This window comes from Lagopus muta, chromosome 16 (assembly GCF_023343835.1).
Source record: "Lagopus muta isolate bLagMut1 chromosome 16, bLagMut1 primary, whole genome shotgun sequence".
NCBI classification, from domain to species: Eukaryota; Metazoa; Chordata; class Aves; order Galliformes; family Phasianidae; genus Lagopus; species Lagopus muta.
Window position 1 is genome coordinate 13,152,670 of NC_064448.1, and position 17,178 is coordinate 13,169,847.

A 17,178-nucleotide genomic window follows, 5' to 3' on the forward strand; every position below is an offset into this window, starting at 1 on the left:
ATATACATGTACATACATATGTATATATACACATAACATACGTATTATGGAGATAAAGCTTCTTGGATCTGGAGCATCAGAAGAGTCCCAGAGATCTGACAGGAAGGAATTGCTCTGCATAGGTGTCAGGGAGGTCTTCAGTGAGGTTGGCTGTAGAAAAGTGAAGGCCAGGAAAGAGTCTGGGTGATGTTTTGCTGCTTACCTGTGTTTGCTGCGCCTGGGCCTAGTCAGTCATGGGAATTACTGACATTCAGGTAAAACTATTGACAACAGCAAATTGAAGAAGACAGAAGAATATGCATTATGCTTCTAGGCTCTTTTTTGTAGCCTGGAAACAGAGAACACTGACTCAAAGACTGGCTTGGAAAACACTTGCGCTCTGTGGCTTTGAGCTGTTCTGTGTTACAACTGCAGAACGGCCTGACTTGCTGTCTTTGGGAAACGGATCCCTCTGAAGGCAGAGGAAGCACTGCTGCAAAGACTGAGCAAACAAACCCTGGTGCGTTAACAAGCTGATGAAAGGGGTTTGAGTTACGGCTCTGCGCTGCAAGCAGCAGCACTTGAGGCCCAGCCTCCTACTGAGATAAGGCCTTGGCAGAGGAATGGAGGTGATAACACCCAAAAGATCGCAAAAGACAGACTAGTGGAAACACCTGTGGATCTTCAGACACGTCTTTCGCCTGCTATGGACATATGGATCTTTCAGCAGCTATTTGTCTGCCTGAGATACGCTGTGATTGAGCAGCACTTCTTTCACATACAGGACATCTGTTTACCTTGTCTTTATTAAAGCTTTTGCTAGGCACAGCTGAAGGGAATGAAGGCAAGGCCTCCAGCAGGGCAGGCTGCCCGTTAGTTAGCCCTGAGCAGAGCTGTGTGTGCGGGGCTGCGGGGCGCTGAGCTCTGACAGAACCATCGCTGCCGAAGTCTGAGCATCATCACGGTCTGTGTCAGCAGAAATATACTTCAGCAGCACCACAGCATTCCTCAGGGAGCTTCCGTAGAGTCACAAACGTGCAGAGTGCTTATCACCAGTGGGGCTCACCCTGCAGGAATGCTAGCATGTATAAAGCTGCCTGTTGGTCCTGTGTTGCTGCAGGACGGCTTGCTGCGGCTGGTTTGATCCCGCCGGGTCGGTCTGTCCATCTGTTCCTCATCAAAAACGGTCAGTGCTTAGCAGGTTAATAACAGTAACAAATTCTTCATGTCAGCCTGCAGTCTGTAATGTCAGTCCACTTGCTTTATCTCAGTACTGCAACTTTCACTTCTGCATTTTTTGATGAAAAGGACCCTTTTGATAATCAGAGCATTTTTAAAAGATGCACGGAAGCCTGTATGTCTCTTTGAAGCAGGGATGTGTTCCATGTGTGCCTGTTTCCACAGCCTGTCGTACACCACAGGGCGTTGTTTCATAACACAGCTTTCATTGCAGCATGCCTTCACGGGGACGTTAAGTGTGGCTCTCTGCAAAACGTTGTCGCTGTTTGCTGCTGGGTTTGATTCATTCACAGCTCTAGAAATAGCCCGCTCTATTTGTAGGTGTGATTTGGTCTTCAAGGCACGCAGGCAGCATGCGCAGCGGGGTGAGACAGCAGGATGGGCCGCTCCAGGGTGCGAGGGGCAAGAAGCAGAGCGGGTGGGGGCTTCACCCATGGGCACAGAGTGGTGGGACGGGGGGTGGCTTTAACTACAAGAGGGGAGATTCAGCTCAGATGAGCATTAATTACTCTGAGGTAATCAGAGCGGGACAGGCGGCCCCGCCCCTCCGCAGGCACGTCACGGTGACGTCACGGCCCTCCGCCGCCCCGCCTGCCGCGGTGACGTCACCGCCCGCTCCGCCGCAGCCCGCGCAGCCGCGCCATACGGAGCCGCCGCCGGCACTGCGCTCCGGCCCGGCCGCCGCCATGCCTTCGGACCGGCCCTTCAAGCAGCGCCGCACCTTCGGTGAGCGAGCGGGCGGGGAGGGGGCGCGGCGCTCGGAGGGTGAGGCGAGGCCGGGGCCGTGCGGTGCCGCGGGGCGGGCTGTGCCCTCCGGCTCCTTCTCCTCGCGGCGCTGAGCGCAACCCGCAGAGCGCACCGCGCTGCCCTCGTTTCCCATCGTTGTGCCGCCCGGATCCGCGCTCGGCCCGCTGCGTGTCGTGCGGGGCGGGCCGGCGGGCCGAGCCGCTCACGCCGCGGTCCTTCGGGCTGCCGGAGGGCGGTCGCCTCTTCGCAAATCGCCCCGGTGCCCCCGCCGGCTCGCCGAGGGCGCCGTGCCGCGCTGCCGAGGCCCGGCGGGTTCCGCGCTCGCCTGGGAAGCGGCGTTTTGCTGAATGGAGGCGGTGGGAAATGTCCGATGAGGCGGCGGTTCCCGCACGGGGCGCAGCGCTGTGCCGGGCCCGGCAGTGCGGGCTGCTGGAGCTGCTGCTGCTTCTGACCTTTGCCGGCCGGGCGGCTGAGCCCAGCGACCCGCAGCCCTTCTCAGAAGCTTTTTATTATAAGCAGCAGCATCCTAAATGACACCCTTCGTAACCGCCTGCTGGAGAAAGTAAACATGGGTGCCTGCTGGGGGTTGTGCTCCCTGCTGTGTCTGTGGCAGTGTCTTTGGGTTGGAGGTGAGGTCTGACGGAGCCCCTCAGCTGCCATGTACAAACCTGCCCGTGGATGCTGAGGGAGCTGCATTCTGCTTAGTCAGATGCGTGGTAGGAGTCCAGAACAGTTCCCAGAATGAAGCTGTGGTCTGTGTCACAGGAACGGGGTGTCCTGGCTGCAGCCCATGTGCGGCCGCCTGCTGACCCTGCGGTGCTTCCTATGAGGAGAGCATCTTTGGGCTGAATGCTCCCATCCCAGGTGCGGTTTTCTGGGAGTTTGCCTTCACTTCTGGCAGCGTACTTCTGGTACAGGAAAGGCAGCAAGCAGGGAGAGCGGCGCATAGAACTGAAGAGCAGCCTTCACCAGGTGGCAGCGGGGTGAGAAAGGGGATTGTCCATCTCCGCTCTGTCCCTGTGAGACCCCACCTCCGTACTGCATCCAGCCGTGAGGCTGCTGGCACAGGAAGGGCACGGAGCTGCAGCAGCGGGTCCAGAGGAGGACACAAAGGTGCTCAGAGGGCTGGAGCACCTCTGCTATGGAGACAGGCTAGGGAGCTGGGAGTGTTCCACCTGGAGGAGGGAAGGCTGCAGGGAGACCTCATTGCAGGCTTGCACAATTTAAAGGGAGGTTATAAACAGGAGGAAAATGAACTTTTTACACGGGTAGATGATGAGAGGACAAGGAGGAGCAGTTTAAACTAGAGGGAAGATTCAGATTAGATGTCAGGGAAGAGTTTTTCTCTGAGAGGGCGATACAGCACTGGCATTGCTGCCCAGAGCTGGGGTTGCCCTGTTCCTGGAGGTGCCCACGGCCATGGATGGGGCCCTGGGCAACCTGATGGAGTGGTTGGCAGCCCTGCCCACGGCAAAGGGGCTGGAAATAGGTGATCTTTGAGGTCCCTTCCAGCCCAAACCATTCAGTGATTCTGTGACTCACCAAGTGTGAGCTGGCCACGCTTATACCAGTGGGAAGACCACTAATGGACAGAGTGTCCCACGTGCCGTCCTGCGCTTGTCATAACTGTTATGCTTCATATTTGGCCTGGAGCTGGGGCTGTTCAGTGGGTTGGCTCGTCTGCACACCGTGATAGGAGGGTTCATGTAATGGTGCTGCAAGAGCTGAGAGCCCTGACATGAGGTTTGCTGCTGCTTTTTGGTGCCTGGCTGTCTCTATCTGCCTGTGTTACTTGCCAAGGGCATTGTGTGACGTGAGCTGATGTGGGGCTGACTAACAGCACTTACGAAAATGCTGAATGGATGATAGAAGGTGAACAGATGCCGACGACAAATGCCAGTGAGGTATACAGACCACAAATGCTGATTATTTTTTATTTTGTTTTTGTTTTTAAAGAAAAGCTCCTGACCAATAGCCAGCAATAATACAAAATACAGCCTGCATGTATTTTGTTGATTATTTAACATTGTCTTTGCACAAAAAGCATGAAGTATCCACTGAACCAGCAGGGTGGAGGTGCTGCTGACGGTAGGATCAGCAGCCCTGGCACTCCCACAGCAGCATTCCATGCGTCGTCTGTTTGTGTCACCTGCTGGGTTTGTTGTGCTCTTGGAGCTGTCTGATGCCCCTTGTCTTCAGAAGGTTGTTTGGGAACAGGCTGCAAGAAAAAAGGAAGGAGCTCCTGCCTGGCTCTCGTGCCTGCACAGCTCCCTGCTCCCACGTGCTCCAGTAACCGGCTGCCGTCTCTTTGTACATGTGTTCCTTGAGGCTGCGTCTCTTCAGGGCCACGGCCGGTCTAGTATGAGATTGAAGTACGGCTAGCCGGGCCCGACCGTTACCGCGGCGACGCGCTAGACCCCTCTCAGAACGAGTGCTTCCGGGTTTAGCAGCGCGCCCCGCCCTCTGATTGGTGGAGCCGGCGGCGCGTGCGCGCGGGGCATTACTGGCCGTTACTGGGCGCTGAGGCGGCGGGTCGCGATGGTGAGTGATGCGGTCGGGCCGGGGCCGCTCCTCAGGCCGTGCTGCGCGGCTTCGGTGCTGAGCGCAGGCCGGGCCTGCTGGGGCGGGAACTGCGGCGCCGGGATCGCTAGGGAGCTGCTGGGAGCCGCGGGGCGCTGGGGCGGCCGGCACCGCCCGAAGCCGTGCGGGGGAAGGCCGCGGCGCTGCCCTGCACCGCTACGGTGTCTGAACGCCGGGGATTCTCGGCTGTCTGTGTATCCGAGCTGCGGGTCGAGACAGCCGGAGGGAAGGCCGTGTTAATTACCGGCTTCTTCAGGCTGATGTTCTGTGGAACCCGGAACATCCTTTTTTTTTTTTTAATTGTACGTTCTTGGCAGGATGCTTCCTGTCCAGATTGCGGCGGGTGATTGTGGCCTTAGGGCTCAGTCTGTGTGGAAATAAAGGAATGCGGATGGAAGCTGTATGTGAAGAACTGCAGCAGCTCGTTGGGACATGCAGTGCTGTGGGACTGTGGCTCACGTTTTCTAAGCAAAACTGCCGTGCTGATATGCGGCTTGTATGTCCATTAGTTTATGTAAGAGTCTGACAGGAGGAGGTTCTGATTTCCTTTTACAGAGCGCATCTCTTTCCCAGATGCTATCTCTTGCATCACCCAGCCTTATGTTGGGATTAAGGTTTTGTTTGCTGCTCAGATTCAGTACGTGATGTTTTTCTGGGTGATGTTTTTGTTGCCCGGTGGATGGCAGGGGCTGAGTGAGGAGTTGGGGAGGAGTCTCCTCTGTGTGCAGCTCCGGAAGACATCCCTGAACAAACAGCTGTGAGCTGCCAGAGCTGCTCCCCCTCCTCTGAGTTGGGTTAACTGCTGGTTGGTAGAGGAGATTCAAAATCAGCGTGGTTCTGTCTGGATGCTTCTTGGCACCCAAGCAGATTTGTTGAGGTCTGTTTAGGTATTTGATGACTTTGGGCTCAGATGCATTTATGAAGAAGACAGGACGTTTTTTCAGATGGAACAGAGAGTTCCATCTGAACAGAGCCGCTGTTTATCACTCAGCATTTTCACACCCTGTAGTTATCTGGGCTTTTTTTCTCTTTCCTTGTCTCCCAAGTGGAAGCAGTCCAGCATTCAGAAGAAATCAAGGCCTCCGCCAAAGCAATTAAAGTTTGTTTTTTGGTTGTTTGTTTTTTCTGTGTAGGATAATAATTCTGCTTTGTCAAAACAAGCTCAGGTGGTGCTGTGTGATCATAGCAGCAGTCTGCATTACTCTGAAAGCTCCCAAAGCCCCGTGGAAGGTTTGCTGGCAGTTCTTAGGCTGAACTAATGCTTTTTTTTTGCTGACACAAATCACCTCTCCCAGCTGGGGAGGTGGGCAGGGGGTTACTCACGGTGCCTGACAAATGCAGCCCCGTTGCCAGGTGCCCCCTGTAGCTCTGGCCTTTCCCATGACTTTAGCTGATTCTTTTGTTCTGTGCCAGGTCTTGCAGGATCTGAAATGTGCAGCACGCCTGTGTTTCCTTTACAGGGAATCAAAAACATAAAAACTGATGCTTGGGCCTTCAGTCATCTTTTTTTCTTTTATCTCTGGGGGAGTTGATTTTCCAAAGTAGTGATCCCTACACCAACAGTAATTCTAAATAAAGAGCACGGATCACTTCTTCCTTTTGCTTTTTATGTTTTTAATTCCTCTTAGCGCTGGTTTGAGAAAAGGGAGGATAGTTTTGCATGTAGAGCGTGCATTATTCTGTTTTGCTCATGAATTCCATTTGTAGGTACACAAATTTTGCTCTGTGCCTATACTGTAGCAGTCTAAGAAGTCTTCCCTGTTTGAGCCAGCAGTAAGGAGCTCATTCATGGGGCTGCAGGAGGGTTGGGAGGAGAGGGTAAAATTAAAAGAGAGTTCCAAGTTTGCACAAGATTGTAATCACAAACGACTGAAGATTACTCAGACAGATCATAGGATGGCTTGGGTTGGAAAAAAGCCTAAGGATCATCAAGTTCCAACCCCCTGCCACAGGCAGCACCGCCAACCTCCAGATCTGGCACCAGACCAGGCTGCCCAGGGCTCCATCCAATGTGGTTTTGAACACCTGCAGAGATGGGGCATCCGCAGCCTCTCTGGGCAGCTGCTCCAGCACCTCACCACTCTCTCTGGAAAGAACTTCCCCCTGATATCCAAAATGAGTGGAAACCAACTAAAAAGACCAGGCAGAGAAAACAGTACTAAAGCACACAGTGCTTTTTGGAAAGGTACAGGCCGTGTCTGTGTGTCATCTTTGTGCATCTTTACTGTCAGGCACATTGTTGTGAGGCTTTAGTTGAAGGCAACCAGCACCTGTGATCTTTTGATTTGCGCTGTTTTTTGCAGGCTGATGTAGAAGAAACGCTGAAGCGAATTCAGAGCCAGAAAGGAGTGCAAGGAATCATTGTTGTTAATTCTGGAGGTACTGTCAGTCTGTTTTCTCAGATCATAACTTACACCACTCGTGCTTTTTAAGGAGTTGCAGTTGATGTCTCTCTCAGCAGAGATTTTCCTGTACTTAAGCTCAGCTGTTAAAATTGTGTGTCAGTTTAAGCCAAATGTTTTCTAGAAATAATCCTTAGAAAACATGGCAGATGTTTCCACTCTCCCCCTAAAACACTTATTTTTGTTTTTATTTATCTGTTTATACATCTCAGATGAGTAACTGGCAAAGCAAAAGGAAACCACTGATGTTAGTAGAGGGAAGCGGTTATTCTCACCTTCATCTGTGGTTGCAGAACTTAACCTCTCTGTCTTACTTCTGTTCATGCTCTTCTTTTAAGCTTTCAAAAGAGCACTCCTGCTCCCACCCCCCTGTTTTAGCTCTCTAACCCATACTCAGGTTCACTGGCCACTGCAGTTGGATACGGTGATACCTGGAGGGAGTTGGTTCAAAAGCTGTGTTACTGACCCTTGCTGTCCCCGTGGTGGCTTCTTGCAGGTATTCCTATCAGAAGCACTATGGACAACACCACAACCCTTCAGTATGCTGGCCTACTGCAGCACTTCATCGTGAGGGCAAGGAGCATCGTGCGCGACATCGATCCCCAAAATGACCTCACCTTCCTGCGGATCCGCTCCAAGAAAAATGAAATCATGGTTGCTCCAGGTAAGAGGAAGCAGGCTGACAGCACCCAGCAGATACTTCTCTCGTGAGGTCTGCCAGAGTCGCCTGTTGGCTTCTCTGCGGTAGAGATGCTGTGAGCCTGAGAAATGAGTTCTGCATGCTGCTTTTATTCATGTTACCCACTCTGTTCTTTTCCAAAGGCTTTGCCCTTCATTGCTTTCTTCAGTTGGAAATTTTATCACTGACCTTAGCTTGCTTTTTCATGCCGCAGTGTGCGAAATCACTTTCCTCGTTTAATTTTCTCGGAGTAGAAATGGTTAATTAGCATTTGACAGCGTGTTGCAGCCTCTCATGCTTTGTGTTTTTCAACATGGAATCCAGAAAGTCGGAAGGAAATGTTTTGAGACCAGTTTCACCTAGCTGAGTGCTGAACTTACAAACCAGTGTCATGCATTGACATGGGATAGTTCAATTGGAAACTGGCACAAGGTTGGACCATCACTGCACGTCCTGTCCTTGGTTCCCAGCAGCAGATCCCAGCTGCTCCCTCTGCTCCCCCTCCTCAGGGGCTGCAGGGCACGGTGAGGCCGCCTCTCAGCCTCCTGTTCTTCAGACCAGGCAACCCCAGTGCCCTCAGGCTCTCCTCACAGCACTCGTTTTCCTGCTGCTCTGTGTCCTCCTCAGGATGCTTCCAAGAACCTCAGTAACCCTGCAATGTTGTGGAGCCCAGGGCTGTACACAGTGTTCAAGCTGAGGCCACACCAGTGCTAAATATGGTGGAAGAATCACCTCTTTTGACCTGTTGGTTGTGCTTTGTGTAATACACCCCAAAACGTTTGCCTCTCAGCTGCCAGGGCACACTGCTGGCTCTTGCTGAGCCTGCTGCCACCTGTGCCCTCGGTCCCTTCCCACTGAGCTGCTCCAGCCTCTTAGCTGTAACATCTGCTAATTCCCTCAGAAGCAAGTCCTGCCAAACTCCATGGACCATGGCCGTTCAGCTGGTACAGCTGCATCCCTACAATTGTAATGTCTGCTAATTGAAAGTTACTGCTTCCCCTGTGATGTCCTCCAACTCAGAGGTCCAGGCAAACCAAGATCTGTTGCTGTTGTTAAATACTGAGGCAGAAAAGGCGTTAGACATCTCCACCTGTGAGGTGACCTTTCACCCCAAGTATCAGTCCCCTGTTTTCCTTTGACCTCCTCTTGCTGCTGACAAACTTGCAAAAGCCTTTTTGTTGTCTCACACCACACTGCTCAGCATCAACTCAAGTACAGCTTTGGCTTTTCTTGTTTTCTCCCTGCAGATCCGAACTGCAGCTCTGTACTCTCCCTCTGAAACCAGACCTTGCTTCCAGATGCTGTGTGCTTTCTTGTTTTGCCCCAGTTCCAGGTGTTCCCTCTTCAGCCAGGCCAGCTGCCCCACTTGCTTGGCACATGGCACAGTGGCATTGCCTGCTCGCAGGCTTTTGAAAGGCGTTTCTTGAGAAGTGACCAGCTCTCCTGGGCCCCTGGATACTGGAGAGCAGAATTGTAGGGAACACTGCTAATTTGCTCCCTGAGAAGCTTAAAGTTTGCTCTCTTTAAAAGCTTGTGGTGACAATTCTGCCTTTTTTTTTCCTCCTTACACTAAAAGTGTTGAACTCAACCACTTCATGATCCCTGTGGCCACGACGGCTGCCTGCTGTCACAGCTCCCATAGGGCCTTCCCTCTCGTACATGAAGTGCAGGAGGGCTTCTGTCCTAGCTGGCTCACTCAGTACCTGTGAGTACTCGTTCCACTTCTGGCTCAGAGGAAAGGATTTTAACATGGAGCTGTACTGGGTCACAGAATGTGGCAGCAGCCTTCTTTCTGGAGGTACTCCTCGGTATTTCAGCCAGCTATGAAACAGGGATGAGTTGCATTAATGGTGCAAGAACTCAGCTTTGTTCCTGTGGACTGTAGTGGCATTCTGCTGGTGGGGAGGCAAAGAAGGAGGCTGGTGCTCCAGCAGGCAGCTGTGCAGGAGCTGGTCGGAGCAGTGCTTGGGGAAGAGAGGCTCTGGGGTTTGTGCTGGTGCATCCTCTCATTTCCATACGAAAGATGGAAAGAGAAATAACCATTACTCCAGAACAAATGCAGCTGGAGCCCCTTTGGTCCAGCAGCCTGGCTGTGAGATATGGGAAATCGCTGTCTTGCGCTGCCTAGTTTGCTTAAGTCATTGCACGTGTCAGTTATTCTCGTTTATTAGGGATGAACGGTGTTAAATTTGGCTCTTGAGCATGTGAGACTTTTCCACCACGAGACTCAGATAAGTGATCCAACACGTCAAACCTGTTCTGATCACTGGGGATGAATGTCAGGACAGCGTATCAGTGAGATACGAGAAAGAGACAAAGCTGGAAGTTCCTGTATTTAGCAACAGGGATGCTTTTCTTTGTGAATCAATATCAACAATGAGAGAATAATTTGTTTTTTTTTCTTTTCCCTTCCAGAAAAAGACTACTTCTTGATTGCCATCCAGAATACAAACGAATGATTCCACTCACTGGATCTGCTTTTTTCCCTTTGCCCTACTTTCTTTTTTTTAATTTAATGCTAAAGTGTAGAGCTCTGGTATTAACTCTGTTGTGCCACTTCTGCGATGTTTTGGAGGAACCAAAGCAGGTGTTCTTGTTGTCTGTATGCTTTTGACACATAGAAAAATGGCTTCTTTTGGGATCACTCGTCATTTTGAGAAGGAAATGGTGAATTAGAACCTGGTGACCTTGGCAGTGAAAAAAAGTAAAATAAAAATGCAACAGATGCTTTTAATAGTTGACAACATAACACAGAAAACCCTAGTAACATTCTACAAGATTATTCTCTGTACATTTCCATGATCCTGTCGCCATTATTAGAGTTGAGCTCTTACACTGTTACTTTTGAATGACTAAATATGAAACCTTCCTGTCCTGTTGTTCTCTCTTATTTTATGTTACTTGAAAAAGTCTGGTCATATTAAATTTAAAAAGTGTCATCAGTGATGGCTTTTGTCTTGTTTTTCCTTGTCTTGTAAGGAATTCAATTATTGTCACAATTGTTTTTTGTTTTTTTTCCTTCAAAAAGTAGAACCTTTGTAGGGCGTTTTACCTCTCTGCTGCTTTCTCTGAACAGTGATCCACTGAAAATACATGTGCTACATGCTTATAATTGCCTGAGAGGTTGGAGTGTCTTTCCACCACGTCTCTTTGTTGTCTCAGGCAGCAACAGAGGTGCTGTGCCTGAATGCAGACATCGAGGCTCTGTTGGAGCTCTCAGCTGTCGCAGTTCAGGAGCTGCTTTCATCTGATCCTTGCTCTCGTCATTTTTCCGTGCATGTTATTAAAGATAAAAATGTTACCTGGTTCCTCCGAAATAATAAAGGAAATGTTTTTCTGTAGCCTTGAAAAGGTCTTGTAACTGCATGCAGAGTTGAAGGGTTTGTGCCCGGTGTTTGTGTCACCAGTTTGTCCCATGTGGCAGACACAGCTCTGCCTTGTACTGAAATGTCCTTGCGCTCTGCAGAATGCCACAGCCCACGTTAAAAAATGGTGCATATTGTCTTGTGCTGCATTTCCTTTGTGTGCTCAGCTCAGTACTGGGAGCGGCATCAGCAGCGTGCAGCGCTCCGAGAGCCCTGTTCCTCCCCAGGCTGCTCTGTCCCATGGGATGGGAGGGCTGTGCAGTGAGCTGTTCCATCTTGCCTGCTGGGCTCCCTCCTTTTCACCCCTCTGACCTAGAAGTTATGTGATGGCAGTTCTATCAGCACGAAAGGATTTCCCTTGATTCAGTAACTGCAGCCTTACTGGGGGATGCTGCTGCTTGTGCTGGCGAGGGATTGCTCCTGCCTGACAAATCCGTGTTAGCAGAAGTGCCCAGCCTGTGTTCAGATCTGCCTTCTGGAAGCTACAGGCGGTGCTGGGAACACGGGGTGATGCCTGGTTAGTGCCTGGTTTTACACCTGGGAACAGAATTAGAATCTGTGTGATCTCAGCAGGTTATGGGATCAACCGGGCAATTGGCTGCAGTAAAGTTTTGGAGTCTGTTAGTAAAAACGTTGGTGATGGTTTGGACGCTTTTCTGCATTTCAGAGCAGAAAGTTCTGTGGTGTGTATGTGGTGACTAAGCAGCAAAGGTCACCTGGATGTTCAGGGCATTAATTTACAGACCGTTTCTATTTTTTTAGATGGTGTTTTTGACCGTAAAAGCCAGAAATGTTTTCAGAAGAGAACAGAAATCCTAACTTGAAATCGCTCCTATGGTCAGTCCTGCAGCACCTGCCTGTCCATATTCTTTGGTATTTTAAGAACTTGTTCATATTTTGAGCACCTCGGCTGTCATCACTGTGACTCAGGGTTGGCTGCTGCTCAGTTCGTGAACTGTTTCTCCCATCAGATGTCTGACCACACCAAACTGGTGCCTCCCTGCAGTCAGGTTCTGTGCCAAGCAATGATTAATGTAAACATCCATCTCCTAGGTTAGAAGTCTAACTCACATAGCACGCATACGCTGACTTTTAGTATTTAATTTTGATTTGATACCCAGCAGCTTATACGAAACATGCCATCTGTTACAATTTAATTAAATATTGTCTCCAGAAAATTACTTCCAGCAAGCTGGAAGCTCTGGATAATATCTGAATAATGAGGCAAGGCAGAAGAAAAACATGTCTTCAGTTGTTTCCTTTATTTTTTATTGTTTGTGGCCGGAGAAACGTTTCCCTGCAGGCTGTGACCTGCTGGTGTGTTTTCGCTTTCCCTGGGAGGTGCGACTGCTACTCCTAGTGCTGAAGAGTTTTTGGTGCCCAGCATTCTATTTGACTCTTCCTTAAGGTAACTATCCTGCCATCCTATCTGTATCCTGTCTGCCTTTAGGACAGAGGGATGTTTGTTTTCCCCTAAGAGCCTGTAGGCAGCCAGTTGAACAACGAAGATCATGCATGCTTTCTGCATTGCATTGAGGCCGTAAATGAGAGCATAAACTTCCAGTGAAATTGATTATATGTGTGTGTGTGTGTATTCCAAGGTGCTGTTCCCTATCTGACTTTGAATGTATTGAGGAACTTGAATAAAAGGGTCTTGAAGCTGATTTTGGGGTGCCACATCCAGCTGGGGAGGGCAGGGCCTTGTTTATGTTACGCTATTGCCAATTTTACACCAGGTGAATCAAAGTTGTTTCATTTTTATTTTTCAAGTAGGGTGGATCAAGGTGAAGAACAATACTCTCTTTTAAAGTATTACATATACATGTACATACATATGTATATATACACATAACATACGTATTATGGAGATAAAGCTTCTTGGATCTGGAGCATCAGAAGAGTCCCAGAGATCTGACAGGAAGGAATTGCTCTGCATAGGTGTCAGGGAGGTCTTCAGTGAGGTTGGCTGTAGAAAAGTGAAGGCCAGGAAAGAGTCTGGGTGATGTTTTGCTGCTTACCTGTGTTTGCTGCGCCTGGGCCTAGTCAGTCATGGGAATTACTGACATTCAGGTAAAACTATTGACAACAGCAAATTGAAGAAGACAGAAGAATATGCATTATGCTTCTAGGCTCTTTTTTGTAGCCTGGAAACAGAGAACACTGACTCAAAGACTGGCTTGGAAAACACTTGCGCTCTGTGGCTTTGAGCTGTTCTGTGTTACAACTGCAGAACGGCCTGACTTGCTGTCTTTGGGAAACGGATCCCTCTGAAGGCAGAGGAAGCACTGCTGCAAAGACTGAGCAAACAAACCCTGGTGCGTTAACAAGCTGATGAAAGGGGTTTGAGTTACGGCTCTGCGCTGCAAGCAGCAGCACTTGAGGCCCAGCCTCCTACTGAGATAAGGCCTTGGCAGAGGAATGGAGGTGATAACACCCAAAAGATCGCAAAAGACAGACTAGTGGAAACACCTGTGGATCTTCAGACACGTCTTTCGCCTGCTATGGACATATGGATCTTTCAGCAGCTATTTGTCTGCCTGAGATACGCTGTGATTGAGCAGCACTTCTTTCACATACAGGACATCTGTTTACCTTGTCTTTATTAAAGCTTTTGCTAGGCACAGCTGAAGGGAATGAAGGCAAGGCCTCCAGCAGGGCAGGCTGCCCGTTAGTTAGCCCTGAGCAGAGCTGTGTGTGCGGGGCTGCGGGGCGCTGAGCTCTGACAGAACCATCGCTGCCGAAGTCTGAGCATCATCACGGTCTGTGTCAGCAGAAATATACTTCAGCAGCACCACAGCATTCCTCAGGGAGCTTCCGTAGAGTCACAAACGTGCAGAGTGCTTATCACCAGTGGGGCTCACCCTGCAGGAATGCTAGCATGTATAAAGCTGCCTGTTGGTCCTGTGTTGCTGCAGGACGGCTTGCTGCGGCTGGTTTGATCCCGCCGGGTCGGTCTGTCCATCTGTTCCTCATCAAAAATGGTCAGTGCTTAGCAGGTTAATAACAGTAACAAATTCTTCATGTCAGCCTGCAGTCTGTAATGTCAGTCCACTTGCTTTATCTCAGTACTGCAACTTTCACTTCTGCATTTTTTGATGAAAAGGACCCTTTTGATAATCAGAGCATTTTTAAAAGATGCACGGAAGCCTGTATGTCTCTTTGAAGCAGGGATGTGTTCCATGTGTGCCTGTTTCCACAGCCTGTCGTACACCACAGGGCGTTGTTTCATAACACAGCTTTCATTGCAGCATGCCTTCACGGGGACGTTAAGTGTGGCTCTGTGCAAAACGTTGTCGCTGTTTGCTGCTGGGTTTGATTCATTCACAGCTCTAGAAATAGCCCGCTCTATTTGTAGGTGTGATTTGGTCTTCAAGGCACGCAGGCAGCATGCGCAGCGGGGTGAGACAGCAGGATGGGCCGCTCCAGGGTGCGAGGGGCAAGAAGCAGAGCGGGTGGGGGCTTCACCCATGGGCACAGAGTGGTGGGACGGGGGGTGGCTTTAACTACAAGAGGGGAGATTCAGCTCAGATGAGCATTAATTACTCTGAGGTAATCAGAGCGGGACAGGCGGCCCCGCCCCTCCGCAGGCACGTCACGGTGACGTCACGGCCCTCCGCCGCCCCGCCTGCCGCGGTGACGTCACCGCCCGCTCCGCCGCAGCCCGCGCAGCCGCGCCATACGGAGCCGCCGCCGGCACTGCGCTCCGGCCCGGCCGCCGCCATGCCTTCGGACCGGCCCTTCAAGCAGCGCCGCACCTTCGGTGAGCGAGCGAGCGGGCGGGGAGGGGGCGCGGCGCTCGGAGGGTGAGGCGAGGCCGGGGCCGTGCGGTGCCGCGGGGCGGGCTGTGCCCTCCGGCCGGGCTGTGCCTTCTCCACGCGGCGCTGAGCGCAACCCGCAGAGCGCACCGCGCTGCCCTCGTTTCCCATCGTTGTGCCGCCCGGATCCGCGCTCGGCCCGCTGCGTGTCGTGCGGGGCGGGCCGGCGGGCCGAGCCGCTCACGCCGCGGTCCTTTGGGCTGCCGGAGGGCGGTCGCCTCTTCGCAAATCGCCCCGGTGCCCCCGCCCGGCTCGCCGAGGGCGCCGTGCCGCGCTGCCGAGGCCCGGCGGGTTCCGCGCTCGCCTGGAAAGCGGCGTTTTGCTGAATGGAGGCGGTGGGAAATGTCCGATGAGGCGGCGGTTCCCGCACGGGGCGCAGCGCTGTGCCGGGCCCGGCAGTGCGGGCTGCTGGAGCTGCTGCTGCTTCTGACCTTTGCCGGCCGGGCGGCTGAGCCCAGCGACCCGCAGCCCTTCTCAGAAGCTTTTTATTATAAGCAGCAGCATCCTAAATGACACCCTTCGTAACTGCCTGCTGCTGAGCTGGTAGGAATGGAGCGGGAGGAGTCTGCTTTGCTTTTGTGCATTGCTCAGACTGGAGGAAAACAAAACTCGAGGCTCCGAGTGACTGAAGGAGAGCAGGATTAAAATAGACCAGGAGGGAAAAGGGGGAGAGGGAGTTGGGTGCTGTGAGAGCCGCGGGTGTCTGCGCCATCCTCTGCCCTTTGGCTCCCAGCTGATCTGCAGAGCTCAGCGGGAGGAGGAGGACGAGGAGGCCGCTTTGGGTCAGGGCTGGGATCGCTGGAGAAAGTAAACATGGCTTGTTTTCATCTTCAGCTCATTGCACAACGGGAGCAGGAAGCAATTGTTTACAGTGCCGTTGGAGAGAGCCGATGGAAAATATTTCCAGTGCCACTGCACCCTCAGAACGGCTCTGTTTGTGAGGCCGCAAAGCTGTAGAGAAGTGGAACGGCTCCAAAGGAGCAGAAAAGGCAGAGTCAGAGTGTGGCTGTTTACAAGAGCCGCCCAGGCTCCGGTGTCACAGCACGTGGCTTGGTGAGGCCTTGGCCCACTGCCCTGAGCTGAGGCTCTGCTGTTCTTTGTGCCCGTTTTCCCCATTCTTGTAGTGTTGAGACTTGTTTTTCCATTGAGTTTCTTCTGCATGCTCGTCTGCTTTGTCTTGGGTCCATTCTGAATACATTTTCTGGATTTCTGTGAGTTCTTGTTGAGGACTCGAGTACAGAGCTGAGGCACGGGGCGCTCCCAGTGCCTGATACACACCCCTGGGGGTGCCTGCTGGGGGTTGTGCTCCCTGCTGTGTCTGTGGCAGTGTCTTTGGGTTGGAGGTGAGGTCTGACGGAGCCCCTCAGCTGCCATGTACAAACCTGCCCGTGGATGCTGAGGGAGCTGCATTCTGCTTAGTCAGATGCGTGGTAGGAGTCCAGAACAGTTCCCAGAATGAAGCTGTGGTCTGTGTCACAGGAACGGGGTGTCCTGGCTGCAGCCCATGTGCGGCCGCCTGCTGACCCTGCGGTGCTTCCTATGAGGAGAGCATCTTTGGGCTGAATGCTCCCATCCCAGGTGCGGTTTTCTGGGAGTTTGCCTTCACTTCTGGCAGCGTACTTCTGGTACAGGAAAGGCAGCAAGCAGGGAGAGCGGCGCATAGAACTGAAGAGCAGCCTTCACCAGGTGGCAGCGGGGTGAGAAAGGGGATTGTCCATCTCCGCTCTGTCCCTGTGAGACCCCACCTCCGTACTGCATCCAGCCGTGAGGCTGCTGGCACAGGAAGGGCACGGAGCTGCAGCAGCGGGTCCGGAGGAGGACACAAAGGTGCTCAGAGGGCTGGAGCACCTCTGCTATGGAGACAGGCTAGGGAGCTGGGAGTGTTCCACCTGGAGGAGGGAAGGCTGCAGGGAGACCTCATTGCAGGCTTGCACAATTTAAAGGGAGGTTATAAACAGGAGGAAAATGAACTTTTTACACGGGTAGATGATGAGAGGACAAGGAGGAGCAGTTTAAACTAGAGGGAAGATTCAGATTAGATGTCAGGGAAGAGTTTTTCTCTGAGAGGGCGATACAGCACTGGCATTGCTGCCCAGAGCTGGGGTTGCCCTGTTCCTGGAGGTGCCCACGGCCATGGATGGGGCCCTGGGCAACCTGATGGAGTGGTTGGCAGCCCTGCCCACGGCAAAGGGGCTGGAAATAGGTGATCTTTGAGGTCCCTTCCAGCCCAAACCATTCAGTGATTCTGTGACTCACCAAGTGTGAGCTGGCCACGCTTATACCAGTGAGAAGACCACTAATGGACAGTGTCCCACGTGCCGTCCTGCGCTTGTCATAACTGTTATGCTTCATATTTGGCCTGGAGCTGGGGC

At 52.0% G+C, this 17,178-nt stretch overlaps 1 protein-coding gene across 14 annotated transcripts in view; it reads left to right on the plus strand.

Annotated features, from left to right (window-relative positions):
- Nucleotides 1–17,178, plus strand: part of LOC125701229 (dynein light chain roadblock-type 1-like) — a 59,247-nt gene that overhangs the window by 11,929 nt on the left and 30,140 nt on the right. For 3 of the 14 annotated variants that reach the window (XM_048962927.1, XM_048962929.1, XM_048962925.1), the window contains exons 2-4: nucleotides 6,849–6,924; nucleotides 7,444–7,611; nucleotides 10,042–10,568. In XM_048962927.1, coding sequence (XP_048818884.1) covers nucleotides 6,849–6,924; nucleotides 7,444–7,611; nucleotides 10,042–10,085 — 288 coding nt within the window. In that variant the 3' untranslated portion in view covers nucleotides 10,086–10,568. Of the gene's footprint in view, nucleotides 1–1,791; nucleotides 1,945–4,472; nucleotides 4,507–6,848; nucleotides 6,925–7,443; nucleotides 7,612–10,041; nucleotides 10,569–14,020; nucleotides 14,752–17,178 lie in introns of those variants that run through there. The other 11 variants (XM_048962945.1, XM_048962944.1, XM_048962928.1 and 8 more) reach the window with 10 other exon arrangements.